Raw genomic sequence first — 22,430 nt, forward strand, 5'->3', positions numbered from 1 at the left:
GTGACTCTTGTGCGTCTCGGGGTGTTACAGGGTTTCTGGTGTGTCTCGGTGGCGGCTGGTGGGGGGAGCCGTGCCTTTGCCGTGTGTGTGCGCACCGGTGCGGGGGGGTGCTACCCTGCCCGGGGGGCTGCGGGGGGAGCCGTGCCTTTGCCATGTGCGGGGCTTGCTGCCCTGCCAGCAGCTGAGGGGCTGGGGGGAGCCGTGATTTTGCCATGTGTGCGCACCGGTGCGGGGGTGCTGCCCTGTGCGGAGCTCTCAGCTTTGCTCCGGGTTTCAGGTGCCTCCCGACAGCAGCCCGGCGGCCGGGGAAGGCGCCCCTGTTCGGGGCGGATGCTCCCCGGACGGGCTGGGGCGGCACCGCGTTACATTGCGGCGCAGCGCGGGGTCTGCGCGTCGCTGCCCGGCCGGGCCGTGCGGTGGGGGCCGCCCGCCGCCGGGGGGGGGGGGGCGCCCGCCGGGATCCGCCGCTTCCCCGGGGGCTGCGGGGCCGCGCCGGGTGCGGCGCCCACCGGCCGGGCGCGGCCGCTGCGCCTCCGCCGCGGGAGCCCGGGCTCCTGCCCGGGGGCGGCCCGGGGGGCTGCGGCCCCGCTCCCCGCGGGTCCCCGCCGGCGCCGCGCCCTCCGCCGCTGCCCGCCTCCCTCCCCTTCCTCCCGCCGTCCCCTCCCCCCGGCTCCGCATCGCCGCGGCCGGAGCACGCGCTGCCGGCGCCCCGGGGATGCCGCCGGGCTTTTGTTCCCCTGCGGCAGGTAGGGCCGGGGCGGCGGGGGGCGGCGGGCCGGGCCGGGCCGGGCGGGGGGCGGTGGCGGGGGCCGGGGCGGCGGGCGGGCCGGGAGCGGCGGCGAACAAAAGCGTCGTGCAAAATGGAGCCAGGCGAGAAGGGCTGGACCCCGCCGCGCATCCCCGCCGCCTGGCTGGCCGGGGCCCGGGCCCGGGGGGGGGCGCTGCGCGGCCCCGGGGGGCGGCGGGGAGGGAGGGAGGGGGTGGCGGGGCCGGCGGGTCTGTAAAGCGCTTTCCCCTTCTCTTCTGCCAGCCGCGGGGAGGACGCGCGTCCTGGCTCGGCGGAGGTGCCCCTCCCCCCCGCGCAGCCCCCCAGCCCCGCCGGGCGGGCCGGTGAGGCCGGGACCCCCCCCCGTGCCGGGGCGCCCAGCGGTGCCGCAGACAATGCGCGGCGGGAGCAGCCCCGGGGACCCGCGCGCCGCCGCCGCCACCGCTGCGCGCCCGCAGCAGCCGCAATGACAGCAGCCGCCTGGGGTGGCTGCGGGCAGCGGGCGGGAGCATGAAGTGAAGAGACCGCTGCAGTGCTCAAGATGAACTCCTCTCTGGTTGGCAACCAGAGTGGCCGGCCGTTCTGCCTCCTGGCCGTCAGCTATCTGGAGACCATCAATTTCTGCCTCCTGGAAGTGGTCATTATTGTGTTCCTCATGGTGCTGATTATTTCTGGCAACATTATCGTGATCTTTGTCTTTCACTGTGCACCTCTGCTGAACCACCACACCACCAGCTACTTCATCCAGACTATGGCGTATGCTGACCTCCTGGTGGGCGTGAGCTGTCTGGTGCCTTCTTTGTCTCTGCTGCACTATCCTATTGTTTTAAGTGAGTCCTTGGTTTGCCAAATCTTTGGGTATGTGGTATCGGTGCTGAAGAGCGTCTCTATGGCCTCTTTGGCGTGCATCAGTATTGACAGGTACATTGCCATCACAAAGCCGCTGACCTACAACACGCTGGTTACCCCGTGGAGGCTCCGGATCTGCATACTGATCATCTGGCTCTACTCCTGCCTGGTCTTCTTACCCTCCTTCCGCTGGGGAAAGCCTGGATACCACGGGGATGTGTTTCAGTGGTGTGCCAATTCCTGGAACACCGATCCCTACTTTACCCTCTTCATTGTGGTGATGCTCTACGCCCCAGCTGCGTTCATCGTCTGCTTCACTTACTTCAACATCTTCCGCATCTGCCAGCAGCACACCAAGGAGATCAACGAGAGGCGAGTGCGCTTCAGCTCTCAGGATGGGGAGGCTGGGGAGGCACAGCCCTGCCCAGACAAGCGCTACGCCATGGTTCTTTTCCGCATCACCAGTGTCTTCTATATCCTCTGGTTGCCCTACATTATCTATTTCCTGCTGGAGAGCTCCAATGTCTATAGTAACCGCATTGCATCCTTCTTGACCACTTGGCTTGCCATTAGCAACAGTTTCTGCAACTGTGTCATTTACAGTCTCTCCAACAGTGTCTTTCAGAAGGGGCTTAAGCGTCTCTCGGGGGCTATCTGCGCCTCTTGCGCTAGGCAGAGGGTAGCTAAGGACTCCTCTACCTCTAGGAGCAAAAGATCTTCCAACGGATGTCATGTTTAAAGACGCCTATCAGCTGGACTGGGAAGTGCAGGGACAATTCCGTGAATTACAAAATAAGTTAAATATGATTTTAAGATGTCCAGATTTGCAAAAAGGTTTCTGAGAAATGCTGCTGACATAGAAGAATCAGGAGCACATATCATTGTGGTTGCGCTTTGAAAAATTATTGCTGTGGAGGAGGCTGTGGAGTTTCACCTCCATATTCATTTTTAAGAATAAAGCTGTATCTTGACACTTACCTCTCCAGCTGGTGTGACTGAATGGAGTGGGTGTCTGAGAGCTTCGGCAAAATGTAGTCTTTCTTACAGCTTTACTAGGTTCTTTCGAGATTCGTGCTTCACATGTAAATGATAGATCTGAAGTGGAAATGTCACAGTATATGGTATATTACAGGGATTTTTTTAATACATGCCAAAGTATATTGACACAGTGTTCCAGCATTGTAACAGAAGGGGCCAAACAATTTGTTTTTCAGTGCTACCTAGACAGGACTTCTAGAACTGTAGTGAACGATGTGAACGTCTTAGTGTGAACTTAGAGTCTTATTGAGCCATGAGTGCAGCGATGTGACTCGGAACGGTTGTAGACTTACGAGGACTGGTCTGGCTTCTGTGCCCCGTTGCTCTGGTGGGATGCGTGTGTGCGATCAGAGTACGGCATCTTCATATTCCTGTTTGTTGTGAAGTAAGAAGAAAAACTTGGATCAGATCAAATTTAGCAGTTTAAATAAAATGTGTTTTGGTAAGCTAAGAGAAAAGACATGTTGCTTTGTGATACCAGAGTTGTGGCAGCCACTTGAGGATGATGCCAACATGTGAAAATTATTCGCAAACCAGTGGAGAAATGCCACAGTTTTCTATGTGGAAATTTTCTCAAGAACAACTTTAAAAATAACATGTCCCTTTTTTTTTTTTTTTTTAAATCTAAATTCTTCTGATATTTTACATACTAGAACTTAAGGGGAAAGGAAAGAAAACAATTGTCTTCTAAACAGCTAAGGGAACTATGCTGTAAATTTAACTGTAGTATTTGAGTTATTCATAAGTGCACAGAGCTAAATCAGAGACACTTTTCTTTAGCCTTTGTGGGATTAAAGATAGTTCGAATATAGCAGGAGCTAAATCCTGTTGGCAAACGCATATCTAACTGGTCAAACAAAGTCAGTATGTGAGAAACAAAATCCCATTGACCACAGCTTTTTCAAGCTCGCTTAGATTAAATATTTTTGAGTACTGTAATGCTGTTAAGAAGGCAGTGTGGCCCTCAAATTGATTAGTTTTTCCTGAAGGATATCCTTTCCTTTTGACTGATGCCATATTGGGAAATGAAAGTGAACCAAGTATTCCTGTAATAACAGATTACAATCTGTATCAGTTTATCTCCCCCTGCTCCTGGTGAGGGCTGTGTCCCCACCACAGCCGCTTGGGGAGTGGGGTATACACCGTGGCTGTCCACAGTTGGCTTCCTTCGTTGTGCTTCCAGGCTGCTGGGAGCCTGGGGAATTCTGTGAGCTCGTGTGTTACAGTTGGTGTGTGGCATAGTGGGAATGAAAAAATATTTGGGAAAAGTAGTTTGATTTATTTTTGTTTTTGTTTTAGAGTTGGGGTAATTCTCTTTGCCGAAGGGGAGGCTATATTTTCATTAAATGGTTTCACGCCTACTGTTGTTATAGATCAAGATCATCTTTTTATTATTGTTATTTTTTTTTGTATTATTGCACACTGTCCCTCCCCCAAGCACACACATACCCTCCTGCCGGGAGCCCCAGCCTCTTGTCTGCCAGGCTTTGCCACCGAGGGTGACGGTTTGTGTCTCTGTGCTGTCACATGAGACGATTGCTGCAGCCTGTCCTGCTCGCTGCCCGCCCGCATTTATGCCAGTACAGCCTTGTGGGGCTGCCGTGGAGGAGAGAGAAGAAAAGCGAGAGCAGCAGGATGCAGCGCTCCTGGCATGACTGGCCCTTGCCCGCACTCATTGCCGACAGACATGAGTTCCTCTGATGGGTATGGATGTGCCTGGCCCTGGGGAGGATGGGGCAGACCCCCACTGCTGCGGCCCCATTTTTGTTTTAAACCTGTTGCAAAGCACGTTGAAGGCATGTTTTGGTTTGCTTTCAACGTCTTCTATCCATAGTCCAAACCTCTCAAGGCAAACTTCCTCCTTAGTTCACCTGAAATTCTAGGAACGAAGGTTGTCTGAACCCCGATGCCTTCACAACGATGTTTCTTGTTGTCTTTTGTAGTAAGACGGTGGCTGGAGCAGGCATGGGCGGCAGAGGGTGGTTTACCCTGCAAAGCTGCTGCGCCTGACGTCTGAGGCACAGCCAGCTCTGGGGGGAGCGGGTGTAAGAGCGTCCTGAGTCATTTATAAGTATAATAAGCTCTTAGCACATCAGCTGGCTAATTGTTCTCAAGGGTTTTGTAGGTATTACGGCAAAGGTGGGCTTTGGGGAACAATTTAAGGGCTTTAGTCACTAATATCAAAGCGTGTGTGTATGGGATTTTTGGAACAGCCTCTCAGGTAAACTCCCAATAGCTTTTCTCTGACTCTTCACCTTATCTAACATTTCCAAGTCTTTGAAGTGATGCAATCTATCATTGAAATAGTATTTGATTAAATTTAATAGAAGAAAAGAATCTGCTAGGGCCTAAACCCCTAAAAATGGCAGTTTCAGGTTTAAGTGGAAGCTGGAGAGCAAAGATTGTTGCTTTTTTTTCTTCTTTTCATAGCATGAATAGAGGGTTTAACTAGGAGCATTGTATGCTAGTTTTTGAGAATATGGAGAATTTTAAAAAGTGGTAAGGGGTCTGAATCATGGCATAGAGATTTAACTCGAAGTGAAGCAGTTGCTACTTCAGCTGTAAGTCTAGAATTGTACTTGAAGTGTAGTAGTCATTACAGATGCAGATGCATGCTGTTGTTGCTTTGCAGCTAAGATTCAGTGATAACATTCCGAACAGCCAGGCTTTTTGTTCAGTTGCCTTACTCATCTCAAAGTCTTTATCAGCTCAGATGATTTCTGTGAGAGGTGAATATCAGAATCTGGGAGCCTCCAAAAGATGAAGGCAGAGAGGAGCTGCAGCCAGTTGGTGCATTCAAGTTTCATCCAGTGTTTATACAGACACTTTTAAGTGTTGCCTCAGTAACGTAGTTTGTGTCAAATATTTCTCTTTTTGTCTGTGTTAATTTATTGATTATTTTTTTAAAAGTAAATTACTTTTTTTTCCTCTAAGTTAATTTAATGTTGATCTAGGTTTGTATTTGATTAGATGTTTTAAATATTCATAAGTTTGAGTCTGTTGTCTTCAGTGAAATGGCACGGGGGTGCATCTTGTTCATGGTGCCAGCTGTGGAAGAAGTGATTTTGAGAGGTATTACCTTGTTTGCTCAGCAGATTGTTTAGCATCCTCTGTCATGTAGTTCACATGAGGCACAGGAGTCCTCTTCATGACAGTCTGTGCTATGAATTGTTAGGCAGCAAACTTCCCAGTTGGATCACTTTCATTATTGTACATACAAAACTACTCCTTTTTTGGCTATATTTGTACCCAAGTGTGCCTAGTGCTTTAGAAATCAGTATCAAGAGCACAGATAAATGCCACACTGAGGAGAGTACAGAAATCAAATTGCATCTTCATAAAAATTGTGTTGTGATATGATTAAATGAACTAATTTTGAAGTTTCATGTCACGCTATACTTGTTTTTAATTATTTTTTTTAAAATTGGGATTATCTGCCTCACTTTCAAATTAAGCTGCTAGAAGGTTCAGTTTGCAGGATGCAATTCAGTGGCTTTTTTTTTTTTTTAGTACTATGGGAAGGATTTCTATACGCACAACTTCTCAGAAGGTGATAATTTACTTCATTTAGAGCTCTTTATTATTATTTTTTAAGTTTACTGGAAGTTTAGGTTATGATTATATTGTAATTTTCCAAAGACTTGGAGAAAACCTGTGAAATAATATTTTTTTATAATCTTTAATCAAGTGACAGTATTTTTTAACTCAACAGATATCTTTTGTGTGAAACAAAAGTGTTGCTGTTACCTACTGTTAGTTTTTTTTAATTAAATGTTACTAGTTTCTACAGTCTTTGTTTGCTCTTAGGGGTTTTGTACTTGTTTTTTAAGAACTCAGAAATTTGATTCTTCTAGTTGGAATTCTGACCTGGCTCAGTGTCAGAGTGCCAGGGGGCGGTCTTGAATATTTGTCACAAATCTTTGACAAGAAGGAAGTGGTACAAAGTACCGAGACACAGAGCATCGCAAGGTAGCACGAGGTTGTGCCAAGAGTCTTTCTTACAGCCAACTCGAATGAGAATTGCCAAATTTGAGTTTTGCACGGCATCTCTATGGCGTGGTTCCTTTCCTGCTCATGTAAAGGTTTTACCTGTAAGAAGTCCTAAATTTCAGTAGTTTGTTGCTTCTGATAAAGACACTTTCAAGGCCTGTATGTGATGTGAGATGGACGCGTTCAGTATACGACTTCAATAGGCAGATTTTTTGATATTTATTGTGGTGTTGCCAACTGCTGTGATGATAATGGATGCACTGAACCTTCATGAGTCGGGAAGTCTGAAACGTTTCAGTCTGATCTGACTCTGTCAGGGTTTGAAGGTGACAGAACTTCTCATTCGGGTCAGTGCTTTAAAAAACGTATTTCTTAGGAACTAATACCTGAGCATAGGAGCCTACCTTTAGACGTCTACCTTCTAGACATTACAAACAAAAGGCCTGGTTAAAATTTTTCCTATTACTTGATTCATCTGTTGCAGGTAATTTTAATTTACTAAGAGGAGGTGGAGGTTTTGGAGGGCTTTTGCTCTTGTTTTAACACATTTTTGGCTCTGGGTACTTGAAGCACCTGCTAAAACATTTGCCTGACCTGGCCCCTATTTCTTTTAGTTTAGAAACCTTTTCCTTCCCTTCTATGACTTTGCAGAATATGACGATTCGTTCTTTTGTGGTGTCATTCAAGATAAACTTGGATTTTACCTCACTACCAACATGTCTGAAGTTGGCAAAGCACATGTTTGTAACTGATACTCTGCTGAGATCTGAGAGGTGTAAAAGACTCTAGTTTTTATACTTAAGTGGAGGAAGAGTAGATGTCTTCCTTTATGCAATTGAAGGAATGGACACTTTGCAAATGCTGGGCTTGTTCTGTTGAGGCTTCCAGGAGGGGAGAGGCTGGGACATAACGATGGTGGAGAAATGCCCAAGCCGAGCCAGTTTGTTCTCCCCCTGAAGCTGTGCTTCTTTCCTCCTGTCTCAGCCCGCCTGGTCCTTTCAGTCTTTGCTCTGCTCTTCTCTTGCTCTTCCTATTGCTGAATTCAGAGCTCTTGTGAGCATGGTTAACATAGGGCTGTTTTTATCTTTCATAGTCTTTATACTATGAACACTGTTGTTTGTATGTGGCTGTGGTCTCAGGTCAGTATATTAGATGTGTTAGTCACTTTGGGACCCCTAAGACTTCGGAATCATGTGAGCTTGAAGTACATTTGGCTGAGGTTGGGTTGGACCTTGGCGTGAGCTGCAGGTGATCAGGCTGTTGGGCCGTTTAGGTTTTAAAGACTGTCTCCATGAAAGTAAACAGCCCCTCCTTTAGGATGACGGGAGAATCCCCCATCATGAAAACAACCTATTTTGCACTTGGAGTGTTCTCCTGACTTTTGGAGGCTGACGTCTTAAAGCTTCTCCGTTGTAAATCCCTTATTGCCTGTGCATTGCAGAGGTACTGCTTTGAAAGACATTTTCTGCAGATAAGCACAGGCAGAAAATTCAATGCTAAAATTATGTATGTAAAATTTTTATGGAAGAGGATAGCTCTTCAACATTGAAATTGAGTATGTGTAAAACCAGATACAGTTGTATTTAGAGAAAGAAACTGAAAGTTGTGGCCAGTGGAAACAAACAAAGGAAACCAGCTGGACAGCTGTGCCTGCATTGGTGGTCGGATGGAAATTGCAGTTCTGTCAAAACAATGGAGTATTTAATTTGGGTCATAGTCTTTACATTTTTTTTTAAGCGATGGAGTTTAACCTTCTAGCTTTTGCTTTGCTGCACTCTGAAGGCAGTTGGGCTGCGCCTCGGGCTCCCACACCTGCAGCAATTGGATTCCCTTCAGACCTGGAGCAGCAATCCAGCCCCTCCATTTCAGTTCAGGTAAAATGGTATGATACCAGTCTGCGTCATGGTTGACCATCTGAGGTGTTCTAGCAACAGGGAAACAATCTGATGTGATATGGTTGCTGTAGTCATCTTTTCAGATTGTTTTTTCCCATGAGACGGTGTTTTCTGGACAGGTGAGGTGTTCTGCCTGGGCAGGCAGCTGGTGGCTCCACTCTGCGCTGGCTGCTGCCACTTGGCAGGTCTTATTCCCATTGCAGAGTTAAAACAAGCCATGGTCTGTGTCTGTTGCAAATGCATTTAGTGGTGGTGGTAAACAGGAGTGTTTGCGGAGCTCGCCCATAGCATATTTGCATCTCTTGAGCTTTAGCAGTTAATGAAAACAGAAATGTAAGTTGCGTTCCTGTATCCTGATCCAGGGTGTTTGGTTACAGCCTCTGATGTACTTTCGCCATCTGCCCAGTCAGAACCAATTCTTTAGCTAGAGAATATGGAAACCGAGGGACAGAAGTTGTTGAAGTCATCTCTGTTGTGCCCCGACGCTGTTGCGGGGATGTTGGATTGCAGGGTTGATAGAGGGGCAGGCTCTGCGCCGGGGGGAGACCAGCGGCCAGGTCACTGTGGGGCTGTTACCTGTGCGCTTGGCTGGTAACTGGTAGCTTCATTTGCTGAGGAGTTTTTAGAAATGCTGGATGGGTGCACGTTGTCTTAGGTTGTGTTTGGAATCTGAGTTTTGACAGCAAAATGTGTGCTGAAGTCGGCAGTCGCCGTGTTGCAGAGGGATGCTGTGCCGGGGCAGCTCCTTCGCATGCTGGGAGGAGGGAAGGGCGTCCCAACTTTCTGTTCCGACTTCTTTCTTTTTATGAATTTGTGAGATGAGGATAGCAATTTTGTAATTCAAAGCTTTGGCTTCTCTCTGCTGGTCATTACTGGAGATCCTTTAATTACAAAGTTCAATAAATTCAAGTAGCTCCTTGTAAAGATGAACTCAAATCTTGCTGTGCATATGTGAATCATTCGTGAGTGCTACGAAGGTCACGTGATACAAGCAATCAAATGCTTAATAAACCAAGTCATTACTTTACGGTAAATTGAAAAAAGTTCTTTTGGGATTTCAACTGTAAATGAGTCCTTGAAAATCAATAATTAGATTAGTAAAGGATGACATTTTAATATGCTGGCAGGAATATAGAGGGATTTGTCAGGGGAAGCAAAAACAGACTTTGCACTAAAGTGGCTTAGGTATATTTATAGTGCTAGTGATTTTGTGTGTGTGAAATCTTTGGACTATTTTAATAATTATATTAAGTAAGGCTTTGAGCTTTAGCTAACTCAAGTTGCTTGTTTTATGAAGTTACATTAGTACCACACTGTGAAGTATTTTTAAATATTAGCATTACTGAGTATTGAAAGTATTTCATAAAAACATTTTTTTAAAATGTTTTCTGTAGATGCTGTCAAAGAAATTGATGTTTAGTGTACAAAGAAATAAAACCCTGAGGGCTGTAAGGTACCTGTATGTTTCTGATCACCTCGGTTTTTGAGGGGTTAGGTATTTCTTGAGGTTAAATTGTCATTAAAACCTACTAAAAATAATGGTGCAGTTAATCCTTTCAGATCACAGGAAGCAGCATTACCTCCAGACATGCTTTTGAACTGTCTGAAAGGATTTGCAATCACGTATATTGTCTTCACAGACTTAACGTCTTTAGAAATGCTGTAGAGCACAGTGTTTTGCGAGTTCCTATACTGATAAATTTCTCTCCGTGTGTAATCTTTGAAACTAGTTTCTATTGTAACTCTAGCATGTAAACACTAGATTCAATTTTGTATTCCTCTAATGAATGCAACAGGATGGAAACGAGTTTGCAGTTGCTAATGATGAGCTTTTTTACTGTTCTTAATACTCGTGGGTATGTCTTTTTCTTCAGGGATTTCAAAATTGTATTAGTACCTTTTTTTAATTGTTGTTTTTTCACATGCTGTTTACAATTAAACTGCAAGCATGGGAGGCTCTGCGTGCATGTGGCTTTTAGGTTGCTTTGCTGAATGAAATAACAGTGGAGCAACCTTACTTTAAAGGATGCTCGCTTTCCCTTGTGTCCCACCTGTCTCCCTGTGCCCTCATGGTAACTAGGACAGCAGAAGCCACTGGTGAGATGGTTTCAGTGTGTTCTGTGGTGATTTGACATTTGTCAAAGGGTCGTTATGAGGAGTTTCGTTTGGGAGACAGTCCAGCTCCTTACACAAGTAGTATTACAACTGGTAGTTTTTTCCCTGAGTGTCAGTGTAAAGACCAAGAATAGACAAAATCACAGGTAAGAATGTGTGTGCGTGTGTTTGTAAGAACTTTGTGCACCTTTTAATGCTGGACATTTTTTCATATTAAAAGATGAGAAATATGTGCGAGTGTGAAACCCCTGCTGTGAAGAACTACAGAAAAAAAATCCACCAAAGCAGATTAGAAAAGCAAACAGGTGAATCAGAGGCAATCCGATCCTTTGGGGTCTAATGCCGTGTGTAATTCTGACACAACGGGGAGTATCGGGGTGCCAGCCTGTGCTCCTCGCCGTCCCTTGTCTCTGCCTGGGTTTGCTCTGTTTTGTTCTGCAAGGGGAGGGGGCGATGGTGCAGGGGGGTGTTTGTGATGTGCAGGGCAGCTGAGGGAGAGTTATTGTTGTGGCTCCAGAACGATGTACTTTGTGCCAACTCAGAATTGCTGTTAAAATACAGGGCAGAGGAGTACTTCTACCCCATTGTTTTAATAGATACTTCTGTAGCTGATTTTTCAGCTAAGACTAATAATAAGAAAAACTACGGTTGAGCCAAAAATGACAAATGTTACTGAGTTAAAATAATACTTGCATATTTTTAAATATTAAATGGAACTAGATAAATCGGAAGCATGTAAATATCTGATTCTAAATCTTTGCATAATTATTTCCAAGAGGTAATTTTTGCTATGAGTTATTAAGACTCAAAGAAATGTATTATTCCCTTTGATCTGTACCCCAAGCTGTGTCACACATCTCTTGGCTTGTTTCCTTTTTGCTGTAGGTGTACATACATATATATGTGTACTATGTGACTGTACAGTTACGGCCGTGTTAAAGTGCTTGTTTTGAAATACATATATGTATTTTACATATATATGTGGCTATGTGTGTGTATATATGGATTTTAAAACAAGCAGTTTCATAGGGCAGTAATTGTACAGTTACAGAGCTTTAGGGCTTTGTACGGTATGTAATTTTAAGAATGTCAATGTGGTTCTTAGCAAGTTTTATAAACACTTTTCTGAATCTGTTATCAGCACTTGCCATCCTAAGAGAAATTGCACATTTTTCAGTGATTGTTCCACTGGTTACATTTTTGTCTGCCATTTGTTCTGGATTGATGTAATCTTGATACTACTAAAATTTCAAGGGCTGTTGACGCATTTCACATAGCCTAGGTTTGCCTGTTCTCCAAATATATGGATCATGCATCAACAGTACTAAGTAGCCTTACTGTTTTGCCTAAAAGCCTAGCTAATTTATTTAATATTCTCTCTTTAAAGAGAGGTCTCTGGAAGGGGTAGCGTATTTTAAGATGCTCCTTCTCTTTAAAGGGAAACTCAGAATTGAATAGCAGTACTTGTTGATCAGTGATATTATTGTAGCCAAAGGATGCATGGGTGGTTTAATAGGAAGTTTTTGCTTCAAGTTTCTTGATGAAATGTAGTGTTCTACAGAGCTGTGTGAAGAGTGTAGTTTTTTATTCTGAAATGCACTTGTACACTTTATTTGAAAGGTCTGAATGGATCATAAATACATTTAAGAAATAAATGATACGTCACATGTTTTCACGTCTTGTCTCAGATGACTTTTATGTAACTGTGGCGATAAAGGTGTGTTCGTTAGGGGCTGGGTGGGGTTTTTTAGCCTCTTATCTTCTTTGCTCTAAATAGTCTGGTTTGTACGTAATTGCCAAGAGCAGGAAAACCTTCCAGCATGCGTTGTGTGTTTATACTTTATCCATACATGATGTAGGGCACTGTAGGCAAAGTCCTCTCTATAATTTTCCTGTGGGAAACTTGAGCCCTAAAAGGAAACGAACACAGCGAAAGGGCTGGATATCACAAGGGATTCACTTTTATTTTTAGAATTGCATTATATTGCCATATTTGGACTGCAAGTGTGCTGTATCAATGCACTATTGTATCACATTGCAGCTTCTAACCGTTCCAAATTTGTCTAAATTATTCAGGATTTTTCCACAAATACTGTTTATTTGTGAACGTTCCTGGTAAGTGCCAACTCCAGGTAACACGTCCCATTCGGTGGGCAGCATTTCTTGTGAGAAGTTTGCCACTACATTTGCCTTAAAGTGGGTTTTGTGATACATCCTCGAAGTCTCAGTAACAGGTGTAATTCTCATCCAAACTTTCTCGCAGCGGTTTGGTTGCAGACAAATGCAGGAAATGCACTCTGCGTAAACACCACAGTCAGTACGGCTTGTTAAAAGTAACCTTGGGAATGCCATCAACCTGCAAATTAGACCTGGTGACACGGTATCCTACTAACACTGAAAATATTAATATTTGTGGAGGTACTTAAAATGTACAGGTATGCTTAAAATAACTTATCCCCATCGTGTGATGCCACTTTTCTTGCTGCCCATGAAAGCTGCAGAGAGGTTTGACTTTTTCTGCGTGTCACAACTGCTGTCAGCTGGCTCGGTGCTCTCGAATGGCTTGTCTGTGCCCGACAGGAGCGTGGCCACGTGCTGGTCTGACCTGCGTGAGGCGGGTGAAGTTCCACCAATGGATTGAGTCTTTAGACCCTTTGCACAGTCATCTCTGATCAAGTGATAAAACCCTTACAAAGTCAGTGGGACTTCCCTAAGAAATAATAGCAACATGAAAATTGATCCCACTGTGACGAGAGTGAGAATCCAGCAGGGTTTGGATTGGCGGTGGGTGACAGACAGCTCACCCTCGTGAGCAGACTTACATGTTTTTAATCATTCAGGGGGTGGGGGCGGGGGGAAATCTAACATTTGAACCTTACCTTTTTTCCCTTTTTATGTTGCTTTTCAAGTCAACCTGTGTCTTCTAGGCAAAGGCTTTGTGCTTCATGCCCCTGTTGGGTTTCTCCATCAGTGGGATGCGACAGGAGATGATCTTTGGGTGGCAAGCCATTTCCAGCAGGCAACTTCCTTGGCTTCTCTGGACATGTCTTATTTCTAGGGTTTTTTTCCCATCACACATCTTGTCCCTTCAGCAATTCTTTGCTGCTGCTGCTTCATCCATTTGGGGTTATGCAGGGGACTGGGAGGAATAAACCTGAACTGCTGAAAACTGCAAGTAGATCGGCTCATGGAGAAGCGCTAGGAACTCCAGCTCATCTATGTCTTTTAATTGTGGCTTAAGCTACAGTTAAAGCTTCTAAAGTAACACAGTCTCAGTGTGAAGACAGTGATCGAAGTTGTAACTGCATGGTATGGTTTGCAGATACTGGGTTCGTCCCTGGAAGATCACGAAAATACAAAATGGCTTAAGTGTGTCCAGCTTAGGAGGTTGGAACCACTGTGCTTCTGTAGACAGGCTGATACAGTGGGTGAGCTTTGATCTGCTGGACTGCATTCTGGTTTCCATAATTACTCATGTAGTTTCTTTTTAAATCGATGGAGAGGAAGGTTTCAGTATAACTCCCCTAATATTTTTAAAGTGCTTAAAAGAGGGGGAGAAAAAGGGTATGTTCTTAGTCTGAGCATCTACATTTTCCCACTTTCTTTTGGAGCAGAGAACTGTTGTGAGAATTTTAATCTTTGCTACACTTGCCTCAGTTCTCATGCCTGTTTTCCATTCTGTTTTCTTTATTACTTTCTTTTTCTTCCTGTGATTCTTAGCTTTCTATTTTTCAATCCCAGTTTGTGAAGGGTGTGGGTTCAGAAGGGTTTCCTTCAGTTCCCAGTCCCCTGAAAGCATGAGAAATTGCCCATTGAGCCAATTCTCACAGCAAGGTATAAAAATAGGAGTAAAGAAAAGGTTACACAATGCTTGGATTGCAGCAGTTTGTACTAATGGGGAGATTTCAAAGCCATGGTTTGAAAAACATTTTTTAAACCTTATCATTTCCGTTAATTTTTCTCTCCCCAAGCTATGTTTCAGCTGCAGGAACTAGCATTAGAGATTACTTGAAGAATTGTACTGAAACATAGGAGTCAAGTGCTGAACAAGTCACGCAAAGCCAGAGAGAGACCACTAATTAGTTCTCCTTAGCCATAATGAATGATTTGTTTGAGAAGCCTATCTTAAGAGTTTCCAGCCAGGTGCTTTGGTCTCTATTAAATAAGTGGATTAAAAGGCAAGTGGATTTAAGATTATTTTGCCATTGCAGCAGAACACAGGTGATGCTCGGGGAACCCGCTTGTTTGGTACCACAGATTGCTGTTACGGTCAGCAGTACCTGTGCTCCTGCAGAGTGCTTCACTGTAATTCAGTCTTGCAAACTTTTAAGAAAATGAAAAGTTATCACTAAGACTGTATTCACATGCTTTAAAGTTTTCAGAATTGTTTCTGAGCATTGTCTATCTCTACTTGCCAAACTAGCTGAAGCTAACAGCCAGCTGCTATTGTTACCTGTTTTTGTTGACTTAAAAGGCTTATATTTATCTGAAATTTATTTAACGTTGGATTTTTGTTTGTTTCTGATTTCCTTATAATGAGACGGACCTCTCTGGCGTGTTAATTATTGTCAAATTGAAATGCTGAACAGTACTTTTGTTATAATTTCCAAAGCAATCCAGTAACTTGATTCTAATAGCAGTGTAATGCTTTCCTAATGAAATGTCTGCATTGAGCCACAGAGAGGAGCATTAACCTTGGATTAAAACCCAAAGAGAAAATCAAGCACGCTGTGGTGATTTTGTTCTTGTTTGCAAAATTGTTTTGTGAAGAAAAAGATCAACTGAAAGCTGTATTTAATGATCACACTGATCACATCATGTACTTTTTTACTTCTGTTTACTTCTGGTTTACTTCTAACCCTTTTTTCCGTTTGTCTAACAGAAACATGGGTTACTTGGATATAGTAAAACTTTTTTAAAAAAATAAAAAAATCTCTTCTGTTTTGCTTCCACAGAGCATCTTGTATGTTTGCAGTGTTAACCTGGCCACTGTTACATGGTAATCTCACCTGTGAAGAAGACTGGCTTTTTTGTGTGCTCAGTCATTGCCAGGGAAGCCACCTAAGGAGGGAACCTTTGACCCTTTCACTAGCAATGGTTGCTTAATGATTATTGTGGCATCTTTTCAGATGATTCCCGCTTACCAAGGAGCTCTTGCTCTCATTAGCTGCCCAGGAAAGTCTTCTTTTAAATAGTGGCAAGAGGGGCCTGTCATAGGCAAGAAGAAATATCTACACACAGAGAGCTTTTGTTTCTGTTTTATTTTAGCAATTTGGGTAGTAGCAATGGTTACAGTAATCAGCTAGATAACAGCTGGGTCATGACTGCCTCAAAAGGTACAAGACATGATGATGAAACATTCAGACAAAATCTGAAATCTGATTAATCAGAAATCAAAAACTATGGTATAAAATTGTAGAAATAGTTCTGAAATTGAGAGGTCAGTTCAGATTTTTTTTTTTAATTCAATGTGATAAGCACAATTTCAGATTCAAGACATACTAAAATTGCCTATCACGTGCTGGGTAAATTAAGTGTTTTAAAGACAACTTGAATGAGCAGTTTCTGTTGTATGCTAATCATAGAACAGCGCGGGTTGGGAAGGGCTTCTGGAGGCCATCTAGTCCAGCCCTTTGCTCAGAGCAGGTCTTACCAGATCTGATTGCCCACATTGGGTTGAGTGCTGAGCACCTGCGATGATGGCGGCTTTACAGCCCCCTTCAGCATCCCATTTCCATCCACACAGAATAAGCTGCTTAATCTTCCAATTTGCATAAATGCTCCTTGTAAAGTTAAGTTTTTGGGGACTGTGTCAAATCTTTAAGCAGCTATTTTCTGTGTGCCTCGTTAGTAATTTTTTCATTTGTGTCAGTATCTGGTGTGTGTTTTTAAAATACATATTTCTTACTGTCTTCTGTTATTGAAGAAGGATGTATGATGTGTATGAGCTGTTTCCATTGGCTTCCTAAATAAGCAATTTACTTCATTTGTTAATGGTGGTGGTGGTGTAGTTTTTTCTATTTTCAAAGGATACTTTTCCTTGCAATGCACTGAGCTCTGGTTTAAATTGCTACACTAGAAATAGTTTCAAACTGAACTGAATGAGCTGGATCAGAACGTCCAACCTAAACAGTTTTGTGATTATGTCTCATTCGGTGCCATGTCTAATATTGTCAGAGACCTGAGAAGAGCTCAGTGTGGGAATGGAACTTGCTTGTTTTCCCATTTGGAATGTGACTGTTGTAGAGGGCAAATTAGGTTAAGCTGGACATTGTTCATAAATGCTTATGGTTTCTTGTGGCGTGCCTGACACAAACCTCTTCCTTGTGTATTCTGGAAACTTTTTTCCTGGATACTTCTCCAAGGTTGGACTAGGATTTCTTCTAAGCCATCCTCAGCAATGCTCACAGTTCCTGGTAGGGTGGGCTGTTTGAGATCAGTATTGCCAATTAATTTCACGGGCATCGTTTGGTGTTTAAATCCCTCAGTTAAAAGTTTGGAAGAAAAGGTCCGAAGATTCCCTTTTATTTTTTACTATATTTAATTGTTATGCTTTATCAATTCCTTTCATCTCTACCAGGAGTTTTCACTGCCTTTTATGTAGGACTTGCCCTCAATGCAGATTTTCTCAGTGTTTCTTCCAATCGGTCTTTTCAGTCCATTGATCATATTTACTGCTTTTCTTAATTGTCTGCTCTTTGTTGTTCAGCTTCCTAGATGTGTGAGGCAGCTGGAACCCAATTGCGTGAGAGCAGAGAACAAAGTTCCACTGCCCTCATGCTGAAATGCCCAGCTCATACAAGCGACTGCCCCTGCACTATATACCTTTTTTACTGTACAGTAGTGTCTTTCTTGGGCTCTTACTCAGTTTTCTTCTTTTCTATTGTCTGATTCTGTGGAGGGGATGAAGAGTAGTGTCTCTAGCTGAACCGAAGGGCCAGAGTTGTGGACAGCAGCATGTGGCTACTTGTAGTTGACTTTACTCACTGCAGTTGTGAGATAAAAGAAATGTGCCTGGGCAGTATTGGTGTTCAGAGTCTCTGAGGGAAGGCTGCTATCTGCATTGCAATGTCCTGGAACGCTTCTCTGTGTGTGCTTTTTCTGCTGCTCACTGACTATTCCCAGATGTGCTTAGGTAACCAAATCTATGAAGATTGTGATCTGGAGCTGCCAGCCCGAAGGCAGCCTGTTCGGGTTGAATAGACTCTGTCTTGTTAAATTTAGAACAGTGCACAAAACACAACACCAATCTCCTAACTCAGTCCTAGCATATTGTAATTTGTAATCTTTTGATGTGTTTTAATTTACATTTTTATTTTTTCCCCTAATAGGAGTCTCCACAAGACAGTGCTATCACCCGAGATATCAATCGAACATTCCCTGCTCACGATTATTTTAAAGATACTGGGGGAGATGGCCAGGACTCCCTGTACAAAATATGCAAGGTATTCTTTAAATTCTTCTTGATTGGTTTTGGTAACTTGTATTTCACATCATTAACAGATGTAACTGTTACCTGTGAAGAATGTGTATGTCTTACCCTTAACTGTATCATGGAGACAGACTCTGGTGCTAGACTAGGTCTGGTTCTTCATCGTAGGTGTTTAGCTGGTTATGGTGCCCTTCAGAAAGGAGACCTAAAGTAACAAGCCCTTCTGGATTCCTGAACGCAAAGGTGTGGTGCAGAGACCGTGTGATTCCAGACATGTCAGCCTGGATCAAGCTGGACAGATGATGTGCTGTGATGGAGATGAGGGCTAATAATTCCGTACTGATCAAAAGCAGCTCACCTTTGGCTGCAGCGTGCTCCCTGGTTGTCAGTATCGGCTAAGTTGTGCTGGCAAAGTGAGAGATACGTGCAGGAAATCATGCTGATGTTGCTTCTTGAAAAATAAATGTTCTGGTGTTGGGGTGTGCCCTTTATGTGTAACGTATGCCATAAGCTGTTGTTGTCATATATAGTTGTCTTTAAAATGGGAGATGACAATGTACCTCCCATAAATGTTATAAAACCATAGGCATGCACTGAAGTTGCTTATTGAAGGGAAGAAATTAGCAAAAATGGACAGTGTGGTCGTATTTGGTTATCTCAGCTGGAACGTTTTAAATTTCCAGCACTTTCTTCTGTGTTCCTACTGTTTCTCCCTCTTCCTAATGTCCCTGTAGCACCTGTTCAGAGAGAAATGCACTTGGGTAAGTGGTTCAACAGGCTGCAGCAGCCTTGGTGCATCACCGTAACCGCCACTGCATGTTACAGGTTGATTTTCATACAGGTTATCCCTGCGTTAGAATGGCGGCTGATGCACCCCATGAAAATGTTACGGAGCTGTTCCGTGCAGTGTCTCTTGTTCTTGGTGTTTGCAGCTTGAGACAGATACGCTGTAAAGTCTTGATTCTTTTTTCAGGCCTACTCTGTCTATGATGAAGAGATTGGTTACTGCCAAGGCCAGTCGTTTCTGGCTGCTGTGCTGCTGCTGCATGTAAGTGGTGGGCTTTGCCCCTCGTTTGTTTTAAGCTTAAGAATAAATGGTGCTCCCACAGGCTGGTAACTGCTCAGCTGGTGGGGTTACAGGCAACGTATCCGCTTACACATTTGTCAGTAATAATAGGATTTTTAGGCAGAGTACATTGTTTAAAACTTAGTGTGGTATATTTTTTTAAAGATACTGAATTATACTTTTTTAAACTTAATTGTTGTTGGTAGAAGTGATCTCGTCAAAGTAGTATCCTTTAATTGCTTGCATGTTCAGAAGCTAGAGATATTTATGGTCACTGTGTATCAGAAGGAAAAGTTTTAGATTCACTCACACTTGGGAAATATGAGAGGATTAGAAATCTGTACAAATTACTTATAGACCGTTCTTTTTTAAAAGTAACGTCTGCTTTTTATCTGTGTTTCTATTGCAAGCATGGGTAGTTGAAATGGAGCAGAGTTCCTGAGCCCGATAGCGGATTGATATTCCTTTTCCCCAGCTGCTTTTTAGTGATTGTTGCTAGCGGGAAGCCAAGCGTGAAGGCTTCTCCACAGTTCTCAGTGGCAGAGGAAGTCTGGTCTTCGGTGGAAGATTTTCCATAGTGTTGTAAAGTCAGTGGAGGATATAGAAGAGATTGTAAACTCCATTCTTTTGAGACAAAAGCCACATTATTAGTAATAAAACCTTTTAGTTCTTTGTAAATGTAATTCGAAATATTTACTTGATGAGCAATTAATTCTTTAATACTACACTAAATCAAATCAAAAAGGGTGAATTTTTCTGCTAGGAGAACTGAACACTTTTACTGAAACATACATGCTTTTTTTTAAGCTTTTTTCATTGTCATATGTCCTTTTTTAAAATCTCCATTGCATTAGAGAGACTCACCGTCAAGAATGAACCATGTGTTATTGTAGAGTTTTTTCTTTAACAATAACTGTTGCTTCTGGGAATAATGTATGCATTTTAAAAGGCTGAAATTCAAAGAAGTTTCTTTTTATTTGAATCTCTTTGAAGTCAGCCTGTGGAGTGTGGCTGCTAGGGAAAATAAATATTAGAAAGAAGTGTTGTAGGAAAGGAAATGTAAGTTTCTGTGAGCCCTTCACTACCCGTTTGGAATGTCTCAGCAAAGTTTTCAGTTTTAACAAACTCCATCTGCTGACTGATGATGGTACACTTCGCGTTGGGTGTTCTGTCCTTTACAGGAACAAGCGGTGGACCTGAAGTCAGACTTTACTATGGAAATAAGAAAACTGAGTTTGATGTCAGGGAAAATTGTCAAAACACTGATGAGCTTAGAGGCGTGTTTCTTCAGTTGTTGGCAGGAAAGGGATATTGAACCTTCCCAAACCAATGCTGAGCTGTGATACTTAGAACTTTTTTTAGCAGTTACTGGTCTCTCTTATTCATGCCATCTAATAAACAAACCTCAGTTGTAATAGTCATTTAAAAAGATAAATATATCATTAAGAATAAGGGGGAAATCCTGTTTAACATCCTTTAGTAATACTGTTTCTGTTGTCGTTACGTAGGTTACAAAGGGTTAGGCTGTTCAACATCTGAAAGGTTCTGATTCTGATGTGGTGATTTGGAACAAAGGCACCAAGAAACTGCTTTGGTCTTGATGTCTGAAAGATGTATTTTAGTTGAGTGAGTGAGAGGTGGTGTATTCCACAGAATAAGAAGGAAATGCCGTTGGCAACACTAGACCTCTTTTTGTGTGTTAATATTCTTGTTCACTTTTAAACTGGATGGGGCCAGATTAAAAAGTAGTGATAGTTAAGCCTTTTTGTAAGAGGGAGGAGAAGAGGGTTAAGGGCAAATGGAACCAATATGAAGGATTTAAATGCTCCATGATAAATACATTTCCCTCTCTCCCAGATGCCTGAGGAGCAAGCTTTCAGTGTTCTGGTCAAAATCATGTTTGATTATGGACTCAGGGAACTTTTCAAACAAAACTTTGAAGATTTGCACTGCAAGTTCTATCAGCTGGAGCACCTCATGCAGGTGGGTGTTCACACTTGCGTGAACTGAATGGGTCAGAGCCCGCGATTCGAAACCAGTGATTTATCTTACATGTAAATAGTGTTTGTGACCTCGTAGTAAGGGTCTTAGTAAGAGTGAGGACTATCCATGCTGGAGGGTTTTTAAGCATAGAGGGTGTTGCCTGGAGCAGCCTGGTGCCACTGGCAGTGTGCAGTAGGTGTGACGGCAGAGGGGTCTGGGTGGTGGGGGTGGCTCTGGGCACTGCACTTGCAACAGGCATGCTGCACAGCAGCTTTGCACTGCCAGCACATCCACTGGCTGGATTTCCTGCTAAGCTGAGGGCTCGGAGATTGGACTTACTGTGCATGCAATACAGTGTCCTTCGGAGCATCCGCACCAGGGCCAGCCATCGGCATCCTTGGAAGGTTCTGCAGTGTGTCAGGCAGCTCTCGTCAGGCATGGGCGGATACAGAAGCCTGCCTTGCTGCACGGATTGTCACTCTGCCCTACTTCTGTTACTTTGGGATTTCAGCTACAGTTCTAAAATAGTATAAATTAACTTTCAGTATTTATGTGGGGTTTTTTTATTATTAGGAATACATTCCTGATCTGTATAACCACTTCCTGGACATTAGCCTTGAAGCGCACATGTATGCTTCCCAGTGGTTCCTTACCCTGTTCACTGCAAAATTCCCTCTCTACATGGTCTTCCATATTATTGACTTACTCCTGTGTGAGGTATGTGTTACAATTGGAGACTTGTACTGCTATCAACTTTAGACAGTTTCTCACTATCTTGATTCATGTCCTTGTTACTATCTGTTCTTTCAGAGCTAAGCATGTGATAATTATTTTTATATATAAATGTTATGTTTCTGTGATGAAAGAGAGTTCTCAGCATTTTAAAGATCCTAATTAGTAGTCAATAGCTATGTAAAAGATTATAATCTATTTCTTATAACACTGTTGAATCTATGTGAGATTCTGTACAGTGCTCTTGGGATGAGAGTTAATTTACAAATATGTGGATTCCTCTCTTGTTAAATTGTATTATACACAATGCTAACTATTTTTTTTTCTATAATATTATTGCATGGAGGCCATAGCATATAAAATTGCCCAGCTAACTCTCATGCTGGTAATCTGACAAGCTTGGAGCTCTTCCTGCTGGAACCTTGAAGTCTTTTTGTACTTCACAGCATATATTTAGAGAGCAAAATTCTTTACGTTGAGATTTTGTATGTAATCATGTTCGGAACAGTATATGTGGTGGTATGCTGGTGAGTAGCGTATTTGAGTCAGAGCTTATTAACATAA

At 43.3% G+C, this 22,430-nt stretch overlaps 2 protein-coding genes across 3 annotated transcripts in view; both read left to right on the forward strand.

Moving 5' to 3' along the window:
- Positions 1-22,430, forward strand: part of RABGAP1 (RAB GTPase activating protein 1) — a 74,206-nt gene that overhangs the window by 37,120 nt on the left and 14,656 nt on the right. For both annotated transcript variants that reach the window (XM_040606510.1, XM_040606511.1), the window contains 4 exons: positions 17,985-18,098; positions 19,059-19,133; positions 21,009-21,134; positions 21,708-21,851. In XM_040606510.1, the coding sequence (XP_040462444.1) occupies positions 17,985-18,098; positions 19,059-19,133; positions 21,009-21,134; positions 21,708-21,851 (459 nt within the window). The remainder of the gene's footprint in view (positions 1-17,984; positions 18,099-19,058; positions 19,134-21,008; positions 21,135-21,707; positions 21,852-22,430) is intronic.
- Positions 887-12,324, forward strand: GPR21 (G protein-coupled receptor 21). Its single transcript, XM_040606537.1, has one exon. It carries the CDS (start codon positions 1,308-1,310, stop codon positions 2,352-2,354), a length of 1,047 nt encoding a protein of 348 aa, XP_040462471.1. The 5' UTR covers positions 887-1,307; the 3' UTR covers positions 2,355-12,324.

Source organism: Falco naumanni, chromosome 9 (genome assembly GCF_017639655.2).
Source record: "Falco naumanni isolate bFalNau1 chromosome 9, bFalNau1.pat, whole genome shotgun sequence".
NCBI lineage: Eukaryota > Metazoa > Chordata > Aves > Falconiformes > Falconidae > Falco > Falco naumanni.

Coding starts and splice junctions, on each gene's coding strand:
- GPR21 (XM_040606537.1), top strand. CDS start 1,308: ATGAACTCCTCTCTGGTTGGCAACCAGAGTGGCCGGCCGTTCTGCCTC.